Raw genomic sequence first — 16,504 nt, forward strand, 5'->3', positions numbered from 1 at the left:
CTTGTGTTATGAGGTGTGAGCCAGTTCCTGATAGGGTGCAGTCACCTCGGTTTGACTGCCTTTTGCAAGAATCTTATGGGTATATATAGGATCATACAGTGTTCTAGTGGTATCATCATACCCAGTTTTGGGTAAAACATGATTTCCTAAGATCAGTGCTTTGGAAGCTCAGCTCTGTCTAGTGTATACGCCTTGGGTCAGCAAGCCAGATTTGAGAATGCTTATGTCTTGGATGCATCTGGAAAGGACACAAGTCGTGAGAGTATTAATATATTAAGGTTCAACAGAATTAAATATAGAAGGAATGTGTGTGGGTGCAGCATGAGATGCATGTGCGTCATGAAGGCCTTGCCCGTGCACTAGCAAAAATGTGCATTCCACAGCACCTCCCAGGAGATCCTCCAGGAAACTGCATGCAAGAACGCCTGACCCTCAAATAAATGGGATAGATACAACCTGAAATATTGCCGCAGCTGGGAGACGAAGTTAAACTTCAGTCACTAACCAGTTCCAGGGATAATTAAGGAAGAATAGTTTGTTTCCTAAAAGTCAATGTCATAAATTGCAAAAGGAAGCAGTTCCTCCCTCCCTCTCCGTTCTTAATTTCAACACTTGTAGCAATTATCACTACCACTGTGAGTCCAGTTTACACCAATGCATGTTAGGTACTCAGGGAAGTTTCTTTTTCTTCCGCCATTCTGTCACTCCAAATAATGTTTTCAGTGTTTTCCCTTTGTTCATTCCCACCTCCCTGTCATTTCCATTGAAACTTTCCTATTTTTTCAGGCAGACTTTTCTGGAATGTTGGGTCCCGTTCTGGGATTAATTGGACCCTGTGTTTTATGGGAAAAAAGGGCCAAGAAAGTGTAATTTTCCTTTCTTGACAGGTTTGCAGGACAGAAAGCAGGTAAATCTCTCTTTGTAACAGATGCGTAGAAAACTTTTCAGGGCCAGGTTGTTGGGGTTCTGTCACCTTGTTTGTTTGTGGCAGTTAGCTGAAAGCCTTTGGGGTTGCTGCGGGCGCGTATTCCACTTCTCTCTGGGAGGATGGAGCTCCTGTGAAAAGTTGCAGGGCAGTTTTGATTTTCATAGTTGCAGAAGGTGCTGGAGGTTTAAACCATGTCACGTTCTGGTCCCATTATTTCTGTACTTTTGAAAAAGGGCCATTGTTCATCTGTGAAATTGTGTGTGACTGTGTGCATAAATTTTCTGCCCGAGGAAGGATGTAGTTTTCACCTCCAAGCACAAAGAGTTGCTCAGAGTTAGGCTTCTGTGCAGATGGGGAAGAATCTGGTATTTCAGGCCAGGCTTATGATTAGCAAATGTAAGAATGGAGATTGCCACACTGGTGTGGAAGCAGCTTTGATGTGGACATGGCTGATGACAGAATTCCTAGATGAAAGCTGTGAGGAAGGGCATCCCTGTGACGTAGCAGATCAGCAGCAGGCAGTTGTCTTTACCTCATTTGTCTGTGTCACAGATGGAGTGATTAATCTTCCACTTAAGATAAAGGCCTCACAACTTACGGAGGTGAAGAGGGAGGCTTGAATTTCCCCTTGGCCTTGCTAGAGAAAGCGAGGTGACAGTTTGATGGGAGCAAAAGCTTTTCAGAATCTGAAGACTTGGAAATACAGTGTATTTGGCAGTCTTCCCAGCACTACCATTTCTGAGGCATATACAAATTTGGCTGTATGCATACGAGCACAGGAGCATATTTAAAAGCATAGATCTATAAATGTGCTTGTGTATGGGCACAGACACATTATGCATATGCACTACAGGCACACGTTTATCTTCTTGCATTGACATTCATAACATGAATGATGAACAAGCATGGAAACATAAACTGACAGCATTGAAAGTCACTCATTTCACTAAAATGAGCGTGTATACGTAAGGGTGCATAAATATGTGTGTTTTTGAACACAAATGAACACTGTCACTCAATTTTGAGCATAGATGAATGCATACTCAGATGCATTTGAACAGGTTCACATTCAGCTTACAGGCATTCACCTCTTCCTTGTGCATGGGCGTAGGTGTGTCTGTGCACACTTCCACACACGTGCTGTCCTTCATCATGCTCTTTCTGCATCTGTGGATGGCATGTGCACATGTACTTGCATGCATTGCTGCTCTGCACTGTAGAAGATGCTGTGATCAAAGAACTTACGTACTTCTTTCCAAGATGCATAACAGACTGCCCTGATTTGTTCTTAGCTAACTACCTCCCCAGGCTGCTGAGAGAAAGGGTCCTAGGTCCTGGGCATGGGTGAGACCCTTTTGCTGATGCATGCACAGCTGTGCACCAGCATGTGGAGATGTCAGGATAATTTAGCAGGTGGCCTCGTTACTCCTAGATCTGTCACCATGGTAACGTGTTTTTTTCTTTAAAAAATGTACAGTGCCAAGAGGAGGAAGATGGCTGACAAAATTCTCCCTCAGAGGGTGAGTCGCTTTCATTTCCTATTCCCTTCACAATCAGTTCAGCATCTTAGCGTAATTAGAGGGATTTTAGAGAAGACTTTCACTTTTTGTTTAAAAATCTAATTAAAAAGTAAGTAGGCAGTGGGTGAAAGTCAAGAGAGCCAGGCTGGGGCTGGGGCCGGGGGCTGGGATTGTGGGGTGCAGCCTGGCCTGTGTCATCCTCTTGTGCTGGGTTAGCTGTGCCAGCACTGCCACTTGCTGGATGGACAGTGGTGCTGGACTGTGAAGTACATTACTTGATGCTGGGGCCCTTTGAGGCTTATAGGTGTTTTTGATCAATTTTTGAGGCTGGTTCAGAGTGCAGTTGTGTTTGTAGGAGCTGGACTTGTTCTTAGTTCTCCCTGGCCCAGTAGACCTGACAGTTTCTAATTTTTGCAGGTGCATCTTAGAATCTATATAAACAGCAGAGTTTAATAGGCCTGTGTTATTCAGACAGTTATTAATTCTCTTATCTCTGCAGATATGTCTATCTTTTAGTTGCTGACTATGCTTGATCCTCAATGCTTAAATCTTCTGCTTCCCTTTTAAACACAAGAATTACTCTTTCATTATTCCCAGGCTTCTCTGCTTCTGTCCCCTCCTTAGTATAGTTCCCCTAAAACCTTTGTGGTCCCAAAGGACAAGACCCTTGAGTCTTCAAAGCACATACACTCATCATAAGGTAGTCCCAGTTTCTTTGGCTTCTGTTGCTCTTTCTGGGCTTAGAATTCTTTTCATAGGTGCGTAGCTCTCCTCTTCAAGCCTGCCTTTCAACTACTAGTGTAAACCCAAAGTCTACAGCAACCTCCGGGTTCTCTTCTGTGACATTCCAAAGGTACCTAGTTGCAACCAATTGAAGAAATGAGCCCTTTTTGATACAACTAATAGCAAATTTTCACTTCCTGTCACTCTGCCACTCTCTGATAGTACAGTCTCTCATGGGTTAGCCATTCATTTTCTCATGCTGCTGTCTTGAAAGGAGTAGGCTACCATGCAGTCCAAAGCTTTGAACTACCTGCAGTCTTCATGGTGTGTTAAAGCCCCATTCCTTCTTAGAGTCTGTACATTCTTAGAATGAAAGCTACATTTCTTGTCTGTCTCACAAATTGTTTTTCAGAGGTGATCATCCTTTATGGATGACACTTTAAACATATGTCTATTTGAAAGCTTGTATTTTTTTTCTTTCCCTTTATTTGGTGACTTTACAAGATGCAAAGGTCTCAAACAGGGGTAACCAAACTTCTCGGGCAATAGAAGACTTAATACCTCTTTATCAAATCCATGATAAGTTTCAATAGATGGAGCCTACCTTCACATAAGCCAAAAAGCTACACTGGTGCTTGCACCATTCAGAGCCATGGTGTCACCAAGTCTTCCCATCTTTCATTACCTTTGTTACCATCAGCCGGTAATTTTAACTGATGCAATAATAAGAGAACACAAATTTCTAGAGTCCTGTCTGTAATGGAGGTTTTATCAGTGCAGTTGATATCAGTAGTATGATTTTGTGTCTGGATTAAAGTACTTCATTAGGCACAGTGAAGTGTATCAGAACCTCCTTATTCTCACCATTCAGGAGGTAGTGAAATGCTGTGCAAATCAGTGTCCTGTCAAGTGGAAAATTTACACTGTGGATAAGGAATGAAATGAAACATGGGGTAAAAGTTCCAACTTCCCAAAGCTACTTCCTGAGTGATTTTCAGCCAGTCGGCATTTGTTGCCACTGGCATTCTGCAGACTCTTCCTTGTGTTTCCTGTGAATTGTGAAGGGGAGAGGTGTTACACCGAACACATTTTACTCCTGAGAACAATCTTATTATAACAATAGAAAAAGACGAGAGTTCTCAGGGTTAGTTGCTGTGACAGTCAGGCAGCTGCAAGGCTAACCAGCTGCGGGACTTCCAGGTTCCTTTACCAAGACTGTGCTTTGACTGGAGCCTGTCACTAGTTGGATGGAGTTGCTTTTCTGCTGCAGTTCAGATATTTGACATGAACTTAATTTTATGTAGGTATAATCGCATAAGAACAGTCCAGCCTACTAAACTGTTGCACATAGGAAAATATTACGGAACTGTTGGGGAAGTCCATCCAGTGTCACATCCAGTCCTATTCACTCTGTCATAGAAGGCATCTCACGCATTTACGGCCTCAGGACTAATTAGCTTCCTTACTTCTCAGATATTTTAGATTTGGCAGCTTCTCCTACGCACTTTTTTTTTTTTTTTTTAAACTTGTTGTTAGGCTCAGCAAGGCCAGTGCTGTTAGTTTTCCCAATACAAATGGCTCCCTACGATTCTAATCCTTCATTCTGTATATTCTGGGCTGAATTCACATCTTTTGAACCTCTTTACATTTAATTGTTGGGAACCATGGTGTTCCAGATCACCCATATCACCAGTACTTGAAAAGCACTGGGGCATTTTTATGTCCACTGAAAAGAGCAAGTGATGCCCATTAGAGTTAGATTTCTTTTTTTTTTTTTTTTTTAAGGCCTTACCACAGTGATGTAGCATGTAATCATTCTATGATTGATTCATACTTACAAGTATTTCTACTTTTTGCAAGTGATGAATTCCCATGCTAGAGCAGGAAATATTGGTATAGGCTTTAAGGATCATGATCTTGTGCTTTGTAATGCTATATTTCATCCCATTTCTGTTTTACGTTTCTCAGCATTCCTACATTTCTTGTACTATTTTCTGCCATGTATTCACAATACAACCCAAACTTACCATTAAGTTTTGTTAGCGGACTTCTCCTTTATTTATTTATTTATTTAAAAATGCTAGAGCTATTAATAAAATTATCTGAATAAAATCATTTTCAAGAGCACTCCGTGAGGTACTTTCTGCTGCTTCTTTTTTTTTTCTATGCCAGTTCTTTGCCACATCATTTTTGTTCTGATCCCCACTTTTTCAGTCTTAGGCATCTCTTCCCTTCATGACTGTATGTTAAATGCTTTACTTAAATGAAGTAGACTGGAGCTGCTAAATATCTTTTGTCTTAAATGCAGTTTCAATGAACAGAATGAGACTTCATTAAGTCTAGGCTGACATACTGTAACATAATAAGGTTTAGAGGTTTCTGTAGTATGTTAATTACAGTTTTGTGCCGCAGGACATGCCGTACCCTGTTTTCTTTATCTCTGGATCCTTTCTTTTTTCTCGGGTCATTAATGCCCTCATTAAATTACAGAAAAGTTCATAGGCATCTTCATTCACAGTTGGGTATGCAGATATCATCAGCTGACATGGCCTTTGTGACCTGAGTCTATAAGGTGTGCTTCAGTTTTGACCTCAGGCCACAAACTGCCCTTTGGGAAGCATGACTGCACATCCAACTGTTCTTCTTTCTTCAGGCTATGTCTTCTCGTTACTTCTGGTCACTGTTAATCTTTTTCTTAGTTCTGAGTCATTATGTATTTTTCCAGACACTGTGACTGTGATTCACTGTTCTGTTTCTTCAGCTTTTATGCCTACTCATTCTAATGCAACAAGCTCTTACTGAAAATTCTTCTGTCTCCACAGCTGTGCATCTCTTTTCCCTATTTAGCTTGCTGAGTGGAGTGCAACTTTAGAACAAGAAACTATGCCTCCTTTGGTGTCAGGCTTGCCTCTCACTGTTAGTTACTGTCTTTCTCAGTGCTTCCCACATTCTTCAGAGGACTTCTTGTCTAGCTGTGTTGATGGGTTTTCATACAGCTGTCCTTTCTTTTTTATCCTCTCTTCATTCTCCTTTATAAACAGTTGACTCCTGCTGCTGTTCACTGACCACCATAAGGGATTACTCTGCTCTACTCTCATACTGTGATAGCTCTCCTGTTGTTTTTTGGTTGCTGCATGGCTGTTGTCCACCTTCTTCTCCATCTGCGCCAGGATGAAGTGAAACATGTCTGAATCTACTAATTGTTCATAAGGAAGAAATGACAATCTTAGCAGTAGCAAAGATGAAATAATGAAGTTCCAGATCCTGAAGGGAATAAGAAAGGGGAAAGGTGAAGTATGAACCATGGACTTTAAACAAGCAGAGTTTGTCTTATTCAGGGATCAGGTATGTGCAATCCCATTGGGAGGCAACTCTGAAAAGTGGCACAAGGAATCTGGCAAGTATTTCAAGACAGCCTCCTTCATGTGCAAGAGCAGTTCATCCAGATACCAAGAAAAATGCTAAGATTTTTGAGAAGCCCAACTTGACTAAGTTGGAAACTCAGAGTGGAACTCCCAGCATCAAAAGGTAGCACACAGGAGGTGGAAGCAGAGATAGGCTACAAAGGAGGAATTTAGATATATTGCTTGGGCATGTAGGGAGTAGTACCAGGAAATGCTGAACATTTATGAGGTTCAGCAAGGGTGACTATAGAGTCCTAGAGATGAGTAGGATTAGCCACATGCATCAGGTTAGAGGCTGACTCTCTGGACAGGAGCTCTGCAGAGAAGGCTGAGTGTTGTGGTGGACAGAAGGTTGATAATGAGCCAGTGTTGTGATCTAGGAGCCAAGAAGGCCAATGGCATCTGGGACACGCTGCACAGAGGGAGAGGATCTTCCACTCTGCTCTGCCCTGGGGTGGCCATATCTAGAGCAGTACACCCAGTGCTGGGCTCCCCAGTTCCAGGTAGACTGGGAACTGCAGGAGAGAGCCCAGTGGAGGGTGCAGAGATGGTGGGGGCCTGTAGCACCTCCTGATGGGGAAAGGCTGAGAGCCCTTGGCTGTTTACTTGGAGAAGGCTGAGAGGGATCTGATAAGTGCTGATCAATATCTGAAGAGTGGGGATCAGGAGGATGGGGCCTGTGTCTGTTCAGTGGTGACCAGCACCAGGACAAGTGGCAACAGGCACAAACGAGCCCAGGGAGTTGCATCTGAACATGAGGAGGAATTTCTGTGCTGTGAGGGTGGCAGAGCCGTGGGACAGAGCCCAAGGAGGTGGGGAAGTTGTCTTCTTTGGAGATATTCCAAACCCTTCTGGATGCTGTGCAACCTCCTCTAGGGAACCTGCTTTGTGGAGCTGGGCTGGAGAATCTCCAGAGGTCCCTTCCAACCTCTACAATTCTGTGGATGTCAAAGTTCAGCTGTAGCTGAGACTTGCAGGAATCATTGGAGTAACAAGAAGAGTTTCTACTGGCACGTTATTAATAACAGGCCGGCCAAAGAAAAGGTGGGCCTGATGCTGAGTGAAATAGGTGATACAGGGATAATGGAGACAATTAAGACTGAAGTTCTTAAAGCCTACTTTGTCTCAGCCTGCACTAACAATGTCTGCCGTACCACTATGATCAGAGAACACATTCAAGAGGAGCAACCAAGAGTGAACAGGGATTAAGCCAGGGATTACTTGAGGGAACTTCACCCATACAAGCCCATGAAACTCAACAGGCTGGATCTGTGTTGTTGATGGTATTGGCCAAGGTCTTTGCAAGGCCAATCTCTATCGTCTTTGAAGCGTTGTAGAAATCAGGACATGTATCTGATGACTAGAGAAAAACAATTGTTGTGCCCATCCTCACGAAAGGTGGAAAAAAAACAATCCAGAGAACTGCAGGCTAATCAAGCTCACCTTGATCCTTGGGAAAATTGTTGATCATGTCCCCTTTGAAATACATTTCCAAGCATGTGAAGGAGAAGCGTAAATCAAGTTGCCTGAGCAACTTGATTGCCTCCTCTGATAAGATGACTGGATCTGTGACCAAGAGACAGCAGTGGATGCATTTCATTTATCTTAGCTTTTGCAATATTTTCAGTACTTTCTCCCATTATATTATATTCAAATTGGTACATTCTGGTCTAGGTAGGTCGACAACCATACCAGTTAAAATATATTTGGATGATTGTGCTTAGAGAGTAGTGTCCAAGTGGTCACACAACCCATTGTGGAAGACGGGGATAAGTCTAGTATCACAGGGATCTGTCTTGTCAGCTGTTCTGTTTAGCACCTCTATCACTGACCTGGAGGAGGCAGTTGATGTGCCTGCTGAATTATGCTGGGCTGTATTAGCCTGGTCAAGGAAAGAGGCTATTCCCTGCTATGCCATACTTGTGAAACTACACCTGGACTTCTGGACACAGGCCAGAAAGAAACACAATGTTCTGGAGTGAAGCCCACAGTGGGCCACAAGGGTGGAGCACATGTATACCAAAAGAAGCTGCAAGATCTGGCTGCCGTCTCCACGCACTCTTTTTTTTTCTGCATTTGAAGCCATTCAGGAATTCCCTACTACTGCTCATCTTTTGCCAGGCCTTCTCAACTTTGCACACTGGCCTGGATTGTTCCCCTTTGCTTTGAAAAGATTGTCCTTGAAGGTCAACTCACCTTCCGTGAGCTCCTTTATCCCTTAGGGATACCTGTCATCACGTGGAATCCTTCTGAGCAAGTACCTGAATACGTCAAAACCTGCTTTTCTGAGGTCCTGATCTTGCTCTCTTCGCACAGCATCCCAAACTCCACTGTCTCATTCTTCTTCTGCAGCCAGGGCTGCCTTTTATCATCGTATCCTTAACCAGTTCTTCCTTCCTTGTTTGTAATAGGTTCAGCAAAAGACACAATCACCTGTGTTAAGAAATTGGCATCAATCCAATCCAGAAATCTCCTCAGTGCTTATGCCTTGTACTTTCCTTAGGCGGATGGCAAGGTGGTTAAAGTCCTCTGTAAATATGAAGGCCTGCTACAATGGAGCATTTTTAAGATGCCTCAAAGGATCTGTCTCCTCCTTGATCGTGTGGCTTGTAGGAGATGCATCCCACAGTCTCAGCTGTTCTAGTGCAACGCTCATCTCTTAGATGAGGCCTTTGTGTAGTGTGCAACTGGTCCTCATTGCCTTCCAAGACATCACGCTCTGCCAGTCATAGAAGTTATCCCGTGATGTTTTGGTTATCTGTCATGGGGTTGTCCCTAGATGTCAGTCTGTGACGGGGACGCAGGCCCGGGAAAAGAGCCAGCAGATCATTCTAACAAAGAGAAAGCACAAGAGCAATGATCTGAGGAGGAACGGGAATTGACTACATGTAACCAAATCAAACAAAACAATAGAGACGAGAGCACCCAAAGTAGGAGTCAAACCACGGCAGTGCGAGGGCAGCACATGCTTTGCTCCATGGCGAGCTGAGATGGCCAGAGGCAGAGAACAGCTGGGGTTGGGTCCAGAGTCCCACCCCACTTCCTCCTTGCGCCATGTCCTCTGGGGATGCCGCCCCTCCCCTCCAGGAACTCAAAATGCCCAAAATGGCGGTAACTCGGAACCAGGACATGAACTCTTTAACTGCCACTGTTCTGCAAGATGTTCTGATGTAGAACACTGACAAGAGAAATCACCAAACCACAACGCTGTCGAAGAAATAGTAGTGCTCTAACTGTTCACTGACTTTGGATTCCACCTATTTGTTTCACAATCTGTAGTTGTTTACAAGCACATGCATACTGTGCAGCTTTTAGAGGGAAGTTGTAATCCTTCCCTGTTGTGCTATTCCTGCTCACTGTCCCCATTGCCCCAGTTCTACTTTTTTTCATTCTTTGGTGACAATCAATACAAAATAAGTCCATGGAAATCTAGGATAAAAGCACAGAAATTAATAACTATGCTCTTATTATTCTAAATTTTTTGAAATATTTGAATTTTCATGATAGAAAGGAAAAGAGCCTCAGCCCCTAGAAAAACCCTGCCTTACTAATGTAAATGTTAATTTGTTCCAGTTATCTATATAATTAAAAGAGAGGATTTAGCATACATGCTTCAAAATATCAGATGATGAGTTGCTGCTAGGTAATTTTTGTAGCTTCTTGAAATAGAAAAGGAGCAGAGTAGATAATTCACTTCTTGAAGTACTCTTCACGTGTTTATACTTAAAACTCTTGTAGAAGAGAGGAAGCTTGCATGAAAAGTTTAGAGCTTTACAGTAAGGGGAAAGTGCAAGAAGGAAGTTTGTAGGTTGTGCAGACCCTTATCACATATACACCACGATAACTGAGTCTCAGTTACCTATGAAGAAAACAGAAAAATGAATTATATACTATTGATTGCAGTTCAAAAGCATCTTTCTCTTTTTAAGCTATTATGTTAAGAGAAACAGATCAAATTATTTGTTGTGATGTGCTACTGCTGGGGCTTACCTCCGCTTATTCTCTCATTCTTGAGGCAAAATTGGGAAAGAGTATGGGATTGGATCATTGTCATGCTTCCCCCAAAATATTCCAATACTATATTGAGAAAGCAAAAGACCATAAGAGCAGTCAAAAGTGAGCTGAGTAGACCTTTGTTTTAGCTCTGTATCCTGCCATCCCTGCAACTGTAGCATGTGCCTACAAAAGAGTGCAAACACAGGAAAGTACATATAATTCTCCCAAATGTTTTCTCAAGCTGCAGCCACTTGCATTCAGGGAATTATCTGCAGTATTATCTTTGTTGGCTAATTTTGGAGTGTATGCTTTCTTAAATGATGGTTATAGATGGAATAGGAAATAGGAAGTAGGAAGAAATACCTTTTCCCTTTCACAGGGTAAGAGATGTAGAAGCGCGGAATAGAAGCATTTATTGATAATTACCATTTCTACAAACTTATTAGAAATTTCATTACGTCCCATCTCCAGTAGTTTGAGAACCAGCAGGAGAGGTTGTACCACAGCTGTAGGATATGCTTGTACTGGAGGGCTGTGTAGGTGAGCTCCCTGCTTCATCATGTGCCCGGGAGTTCATGAACTGACTGTGCTGTGACTCAGAGGTAAAAGTCTGAAACTGTATCCGGAATTTTTTAAACAACAAGTACAACACAATTCATTTGCCCTGCACTGAAGGAGCTGAGGAAGCCTTTTCCCTCTGTGGGATGAGATAGTGGCACGGGGGTATTTTCTCACCTGCCAAGGTTTATATTCACTATGGGGAGGAACTATTTCCTGGCTGTCCTTATTCTGCAGGCTGTCTGGCAACTCTTTGATGCTTTAAGAGCAATGCTTGCTCCTTGTGCTTTGCTCCTAAAAATATTCACGCTCTTCTATTAAGACTGAGTAGAATACAAGCAGTTAAAAATATAATGATTCAGCTAAAGCTGAACAGAATTTAGTGGAATAAAAGCAAAACATTTATTTGGCTCCATGGTTTCTGCTTTTCAAAAGCATCAGTCTTGCTGCAAATAGTACAGGTGTTCTAGCATTTCAAATGGAATAAACAAATAATATTGAAAGAGACATTTATTTGATAGTCTTCATCAGTGTAAATACAATAGGGAGCGATTGTTCATCTTGGAAAAGAAAGGGATGACAGAGAACCATCAACTTCTGAAAAACGTATGAGCAGCGTGGGGAAGGTACTTAGGGAGATCCTGTCCACTGCTGCTCCAGCCCTACAAGAAGATGACATCAAACAAAACAAACCAATGGCAGGTTCAAAATGAATAAAATGAATTTGTTTGCAGACTGTCCCTAGAGGTTCTGAAACGTCATACCTTAGGCTGTTGTAGGTGATAAAGGATAAACTTTCAAATGCTGTCAGGGGTTCAATACTGGGAGAGAATGATACCTGGGATGACTCGTTGCAGTAGACCTTATGTCCTTGCAATGCATAGTTAACATGTATATGGACAAGATATGATTATAAAACAGGATGATTTTACTAGGAACCTGTTAGGCTCCCTAATACCAACAGGCTAGGTGAACAGATGCCAGTTATGGTCAGCTCTATGAGTAGTTTCCCCACTGCTTGAAGGTTTGATGTCAACTGGCCCTGTGTCAACACCATGGACCAATTGTCATTAGTAGCTCTTCATATGAAAGAAAAATGACTGGTATTCATCCATAAGAAGTCTGGAGTTTTATCTTGCAAAGTGAAATAGCTTTGTACACAGTATGCACAAAGTGCTGAAGTTGTACCCACACTTGGGAAGCTCTCTTGCCTTGGCCTGTTCTTCTTTGCCAGGTATTTCTTACATGCTCGTGTCTTACAACAAATTCAGACTTCTCATTTTAAAGAAAAACAGGAATACCAATTTGCTCTTAATTCTTATAGAACAGATACTCTAACAGTTGAATATTTTAATTATATAGCTGGAAGCTGGAGTATCATAAAAATTGACGTGGCAGTCCAGTAGAGTATTTTTATACTAATTAGAGTTTCCTTTTTTATGTGGCTTGCTTGCTTAACTTATTGTTAATTAAGAACTTACTTTTTCTTGCAAGGGTATACTTGTCTATTTCGAGACTCAGATCTTAAGTATTTTCTCTTTACACAGAATCATGGAATGGTTTGGGTTAGAAAGGACCTTGGAGGTCATCTGGTCCAACTCCTTCCCCTGTTCAAGCAGGAGCGCTGAGAGCAGGTTACCCAGAGCCATGTCGGCATAGCTTTTGAGTATCTCCAAGAAGGAGAGTATCTCCACGATATCTATGAAAAACCTGTGCTCGGTTACTCTTAGTGTAAAGAAGTGTTTGCTGGTGTTCAGTGAGATTCCTGTATTCCAGTTTGTGCTGATTGCCCCCAGTCCTGTCACTGGGTACCCTCCTGAGAAGAGCCTGGCTCCATCCTCTTGGCACCCTCCCTTCAGGTGTTTACTGACAGTGATGAGATCCCCCTGATCTTTCTCTTCTCCAGGCTTAATAGTCCCAGTTCTCTCTACCTCTCCTTGTAGAATAGGCGCTCCAGTCACTTTGTCACCATCATGATTCTTCACTGGACTCTCTGCAGGATGACCAAGTCTCTCTTGTACTGAGCAGGAGACTTTTTTCCTTTTTTTCTCTCCTAACCTACTTCTATTACATTCTCTGCTGACCTTTCTAAAATGAGGTGAATAAGAAGGGATTTTCTTCTGAAAGCTAATATGGTTTAGCTAATATATTAAATACCAGAAAAAATTTAGCAAGAACGTAAGCTGACTCCGCATCTCTGGTCATGTCAAAACTTAAATATTTAGGTCAATTTCACATCAGCCAAGAAGATATGGTAACAATGGTTGCCTTCCTAAATTGTAGTTTTGACTTATCACAGGACTGTAGGATCCCAGTTGGAAGGAATCTACCAGTCCAGCTCCCCTAGTAAAGCAGGTTCCCTACAGCAGACTGCATAGAAAGCATCCAGGTGGACTCGAATATCTTGGGAGAAGGAGACTCCCCCCACCTCTCTGGGCTTTTTCAGCGCTGTGTAACACTCAAAGAAGTTTATCCTCATGTTTATATGTAACTTCCTGTGTTCCAGTTTGTACCCACTGCCCCTTGTCCTGTTGCTGGGCACCACTGAAAAGAGTCTGGCCTCATCAACTTGACTACTGACCATTAAATATTTATAAGGATAAGAATGTGCTCACCCCTTCCTACCTCCTCCCCCAGGTCTTCTCTACAGGCTGAGCAGTTCTAGGTCTCTTTCCTCATAAAGAGGGGCTCCATGCCCCACTGAAGCAACACTTGAATATCACTTGTTTTTATTAAGAAAAAAACAAAAAACAACACAAATACCTAGCCTTTACTATCAGTCTAGAGAGAACTTTTTTAGCTTAAGCAGGACAAATCTGAAGTACTTTGCATTTCCAAGAACAGTGGCTGCCAGGCTACTTGTGGCTAAGGCTCTCTTGAAGAATTTATCAGTGGCTCCAGCCTTGTGGATCCAAAGCTCATCAGCTCTAACTCCATGTTCCAGCTTTTCAGTCATTCTTGTACTATGCCACTGAAACCTGCCCCGCTAGAAACTTACCATCACTGGGATAACAACTTTTGAGCACATTTGTCTAGTGGCTGAGAAAGGGTATTACTGCTCTGGAGCATAGCATGTTCTTGCTTCCAATGCTTGGGTATTCCTTCCTTCCTTCTCAGATCCGGGAGCTGGTTCCTGAGTCCCAGGCCTACATGGATCTGTTGGCTTTTGAACGCAAACTAGACCAGACCATTATGCGGAAGCGCGTGGATATTCAGGAAGCATTGAAGAGGCCAATGAAGGTATGTCAAGAAAAATTCCTGGACTGATGTAAAGAGAAAAAAAAAATCCTTGATTTAAGTGGCGAAATGATTTTTCTAGTAAAGGCCCAATTAACAAAGATATTTTGAAAGGAATCACACAAAGCTCCTAAGAATAAGCATATGGGAGCAATGTGTATGGAAAAATGGTGGAGGAAATTCTGTGGATATTACTAGCTATATCTTCTGAAAGTCTTTAATAAATGGAATATAGCTTATGGAAAAGAAATACTGTTTGAATAACTTTGTATTACATTGACTAGAAAGAGGAAAGTAAGAGTTCAGAGTGGTATAATGAAAAAATACATGACATTTCCTATTAGTTTTCAGTCAAAATCTAAAACTGTGGAATGACAAAACATGTAATGGGAAAAATTAATCATGGAAAAATGTTAAAGATCTTGCAAAAATATGTACATTCAAATAGCTTTTAAAAGGATGACTTGTAAGAAAAGGACAAGTGAATTTTTTTACGTTTTTTACCAGATCAAGTTCAGCACTTCCCTATTAATGTATCCTACTGAAATGTTAGTTTCATCAGTTTTCTAATGCTGTTTCACTGAATCACAGAAAAGACTGGGTTAAGGAAGAATTGTGGGCTGTGTCTAGTTCAACTTTATGCTCAAGGCCACACCGAGTTTTGAAAATCTCTGAAGATAGAAGTTTCACAGCCTCTTTAGAGCCACAGACTTAGAGCCTCGTGTTGTTCAGGCTTTGGTTGATCGGTCTGTTGTTTTGTTTGTTTGTTTTTTCCATGTTGGAAGATTATTTATTCTGGAGAGAGTCTTGAGGGAGATGGTTCAAACATTGTTGATTGGAGACAGTGCGTAGAATACACTGAGCCTGTTTCCATTTCTTTGATCTCCTGTGAACAGCTGCATTGCCGAGATGGGTGACATCTGTGGTGTTGCTCAGAAGCAAGGAGGCTTTGATTTTCTCTGAGGTTGGTTGAGGGCGCAGAGTGATGGCATCAGCCACCTGCCAGCTCACTTCACCACTGTCAGCAGCCACTCCCAGCAGCCAATTTTTCCAGTCCTACAGCTGCTTGCAACAAGTTTATCACACTTGTGTGCAGCTGCAGTACCTCACACTAAGCAATTCACTCCCAGGTTCTCCACTTTTATGTTTGGAAAGAACCCAGTATCTGAATACAGTCACAGCATCTAACTGTCTCTCCCTGGTTCTGTAGATTTAGATTCTTTCCATTTTCAAGTTTTGAGCTGACTGAGGAATTATCAGATTGCTGTCAGAGAGCAATTTCCAGTTTTTGTGAGATGCTGAGTTTTCTGTGCAGTTCAGTGATCTCTCTGAGATTTTTTGATTGTTTTAGTTGTTTCTGTTCAGAATGACTTCTGTCCACAGCAATTGATCTCTGAGCTTCACCATTCAATCATTCTAAGAAACTTCCATTGTTCCTTCTGCTGGATTCTAAAGATAGAGCACCCAAGGGATACTCTTAGGGGACAAAGAACAAATACATTGTCAATATTTTTGTATCATACTGGGCCTGCTGCTGTTGATCTCTTTGAATCAAGCCTGCACTTCAATCAACAAATGCAGTAGGTGTCATTTACCCCAACTTGAGCAAAGTTTTTTAATGATTCTTCATGGAAAGTTAAGGAGAAAGAGGTACATGAGACGTGGACTTCTGTGATGCTGCCAGCTCAGTGACCCTATGGCTCAGTGGGATACTCCATTAAGTACTATTAAAGTTTTTGAAAAGATATCTTAAATCTCCTTATGGGAAATGTCTGTGCAAGCCATTTACAGAGATGCTGTAGGCAAAATAGAATCTATGACAGTTTCAATTTAAACAAACAATGTACTGAGAGAATTTGTTTAGGAATCTTCTCATCTTCAGTTGCTGAATGTGACACCTTCAATTAAAATAAAAAGCCAAATAGCGTGCTGTTTCCCTAGTGTGTGGAGATCAGTCTGGGCAGAGGTATATCCTCTGGTTAGTAGATGATCATAGATTGGGAGTGTTGACTTATGGCCTACATTTGTCTTACTGTCCTTAGCCTTAACATGTATGTTCATGAATTTGATCCTAGGAATTCCAGTTGTGTTCCCTTCTGGGAATTCATACATGTTGTTATTGAGAGGACTGAATAGGC

At 42.0% G+C, this 16,504-nt stretch overlaps 1 protein-coding gene across 8 annotated transcripts in view; it reads left to right on the forward strand.

The window, feature by feature from the left end:
• SMARCD3 (SWI/SNF related BAF chromatin remodeling complex subunit D3) overlaps window positions 1–16,504 on the forward strand; it is a 90,336-nt gene that overhangs the window by 39,356 nt on the left and 34,476 nt on the right. For all 8 annotated transcript variants that reach the window (XM_072330181.1, XM_072330176.1, XM_072330180.1 and 5 more), the window contains 2 exons: window positions 2,406–2,448; window positions 14,247–14,369. In XM_072330181.1, coding sequence (XP_072186282.1) covers window positions 2,406–2,448; window positions 14,247–14,369 — 166 coding nt within the window. The remainder of the gene's footprint in view (window positions 1–2,405; window positions 2,449–14,246; window positions 14,370–16,504) is intronic.

This window comes from Excalfactoria chinensis, chromosome 2 (assembly GCF_039878825.1).
Source record: "Excalfactoria chinensis isolate bCotChi1 chromosome 2, bCotChi1.hap2, whole genome shotgun sequence".
NCBI classification, from domain to species: Eukaryota; Metazoa; Chordata; class Aves; order Galliformes; family Phasianidae; genus Excalfactoria; species Excalfactoria chinensis.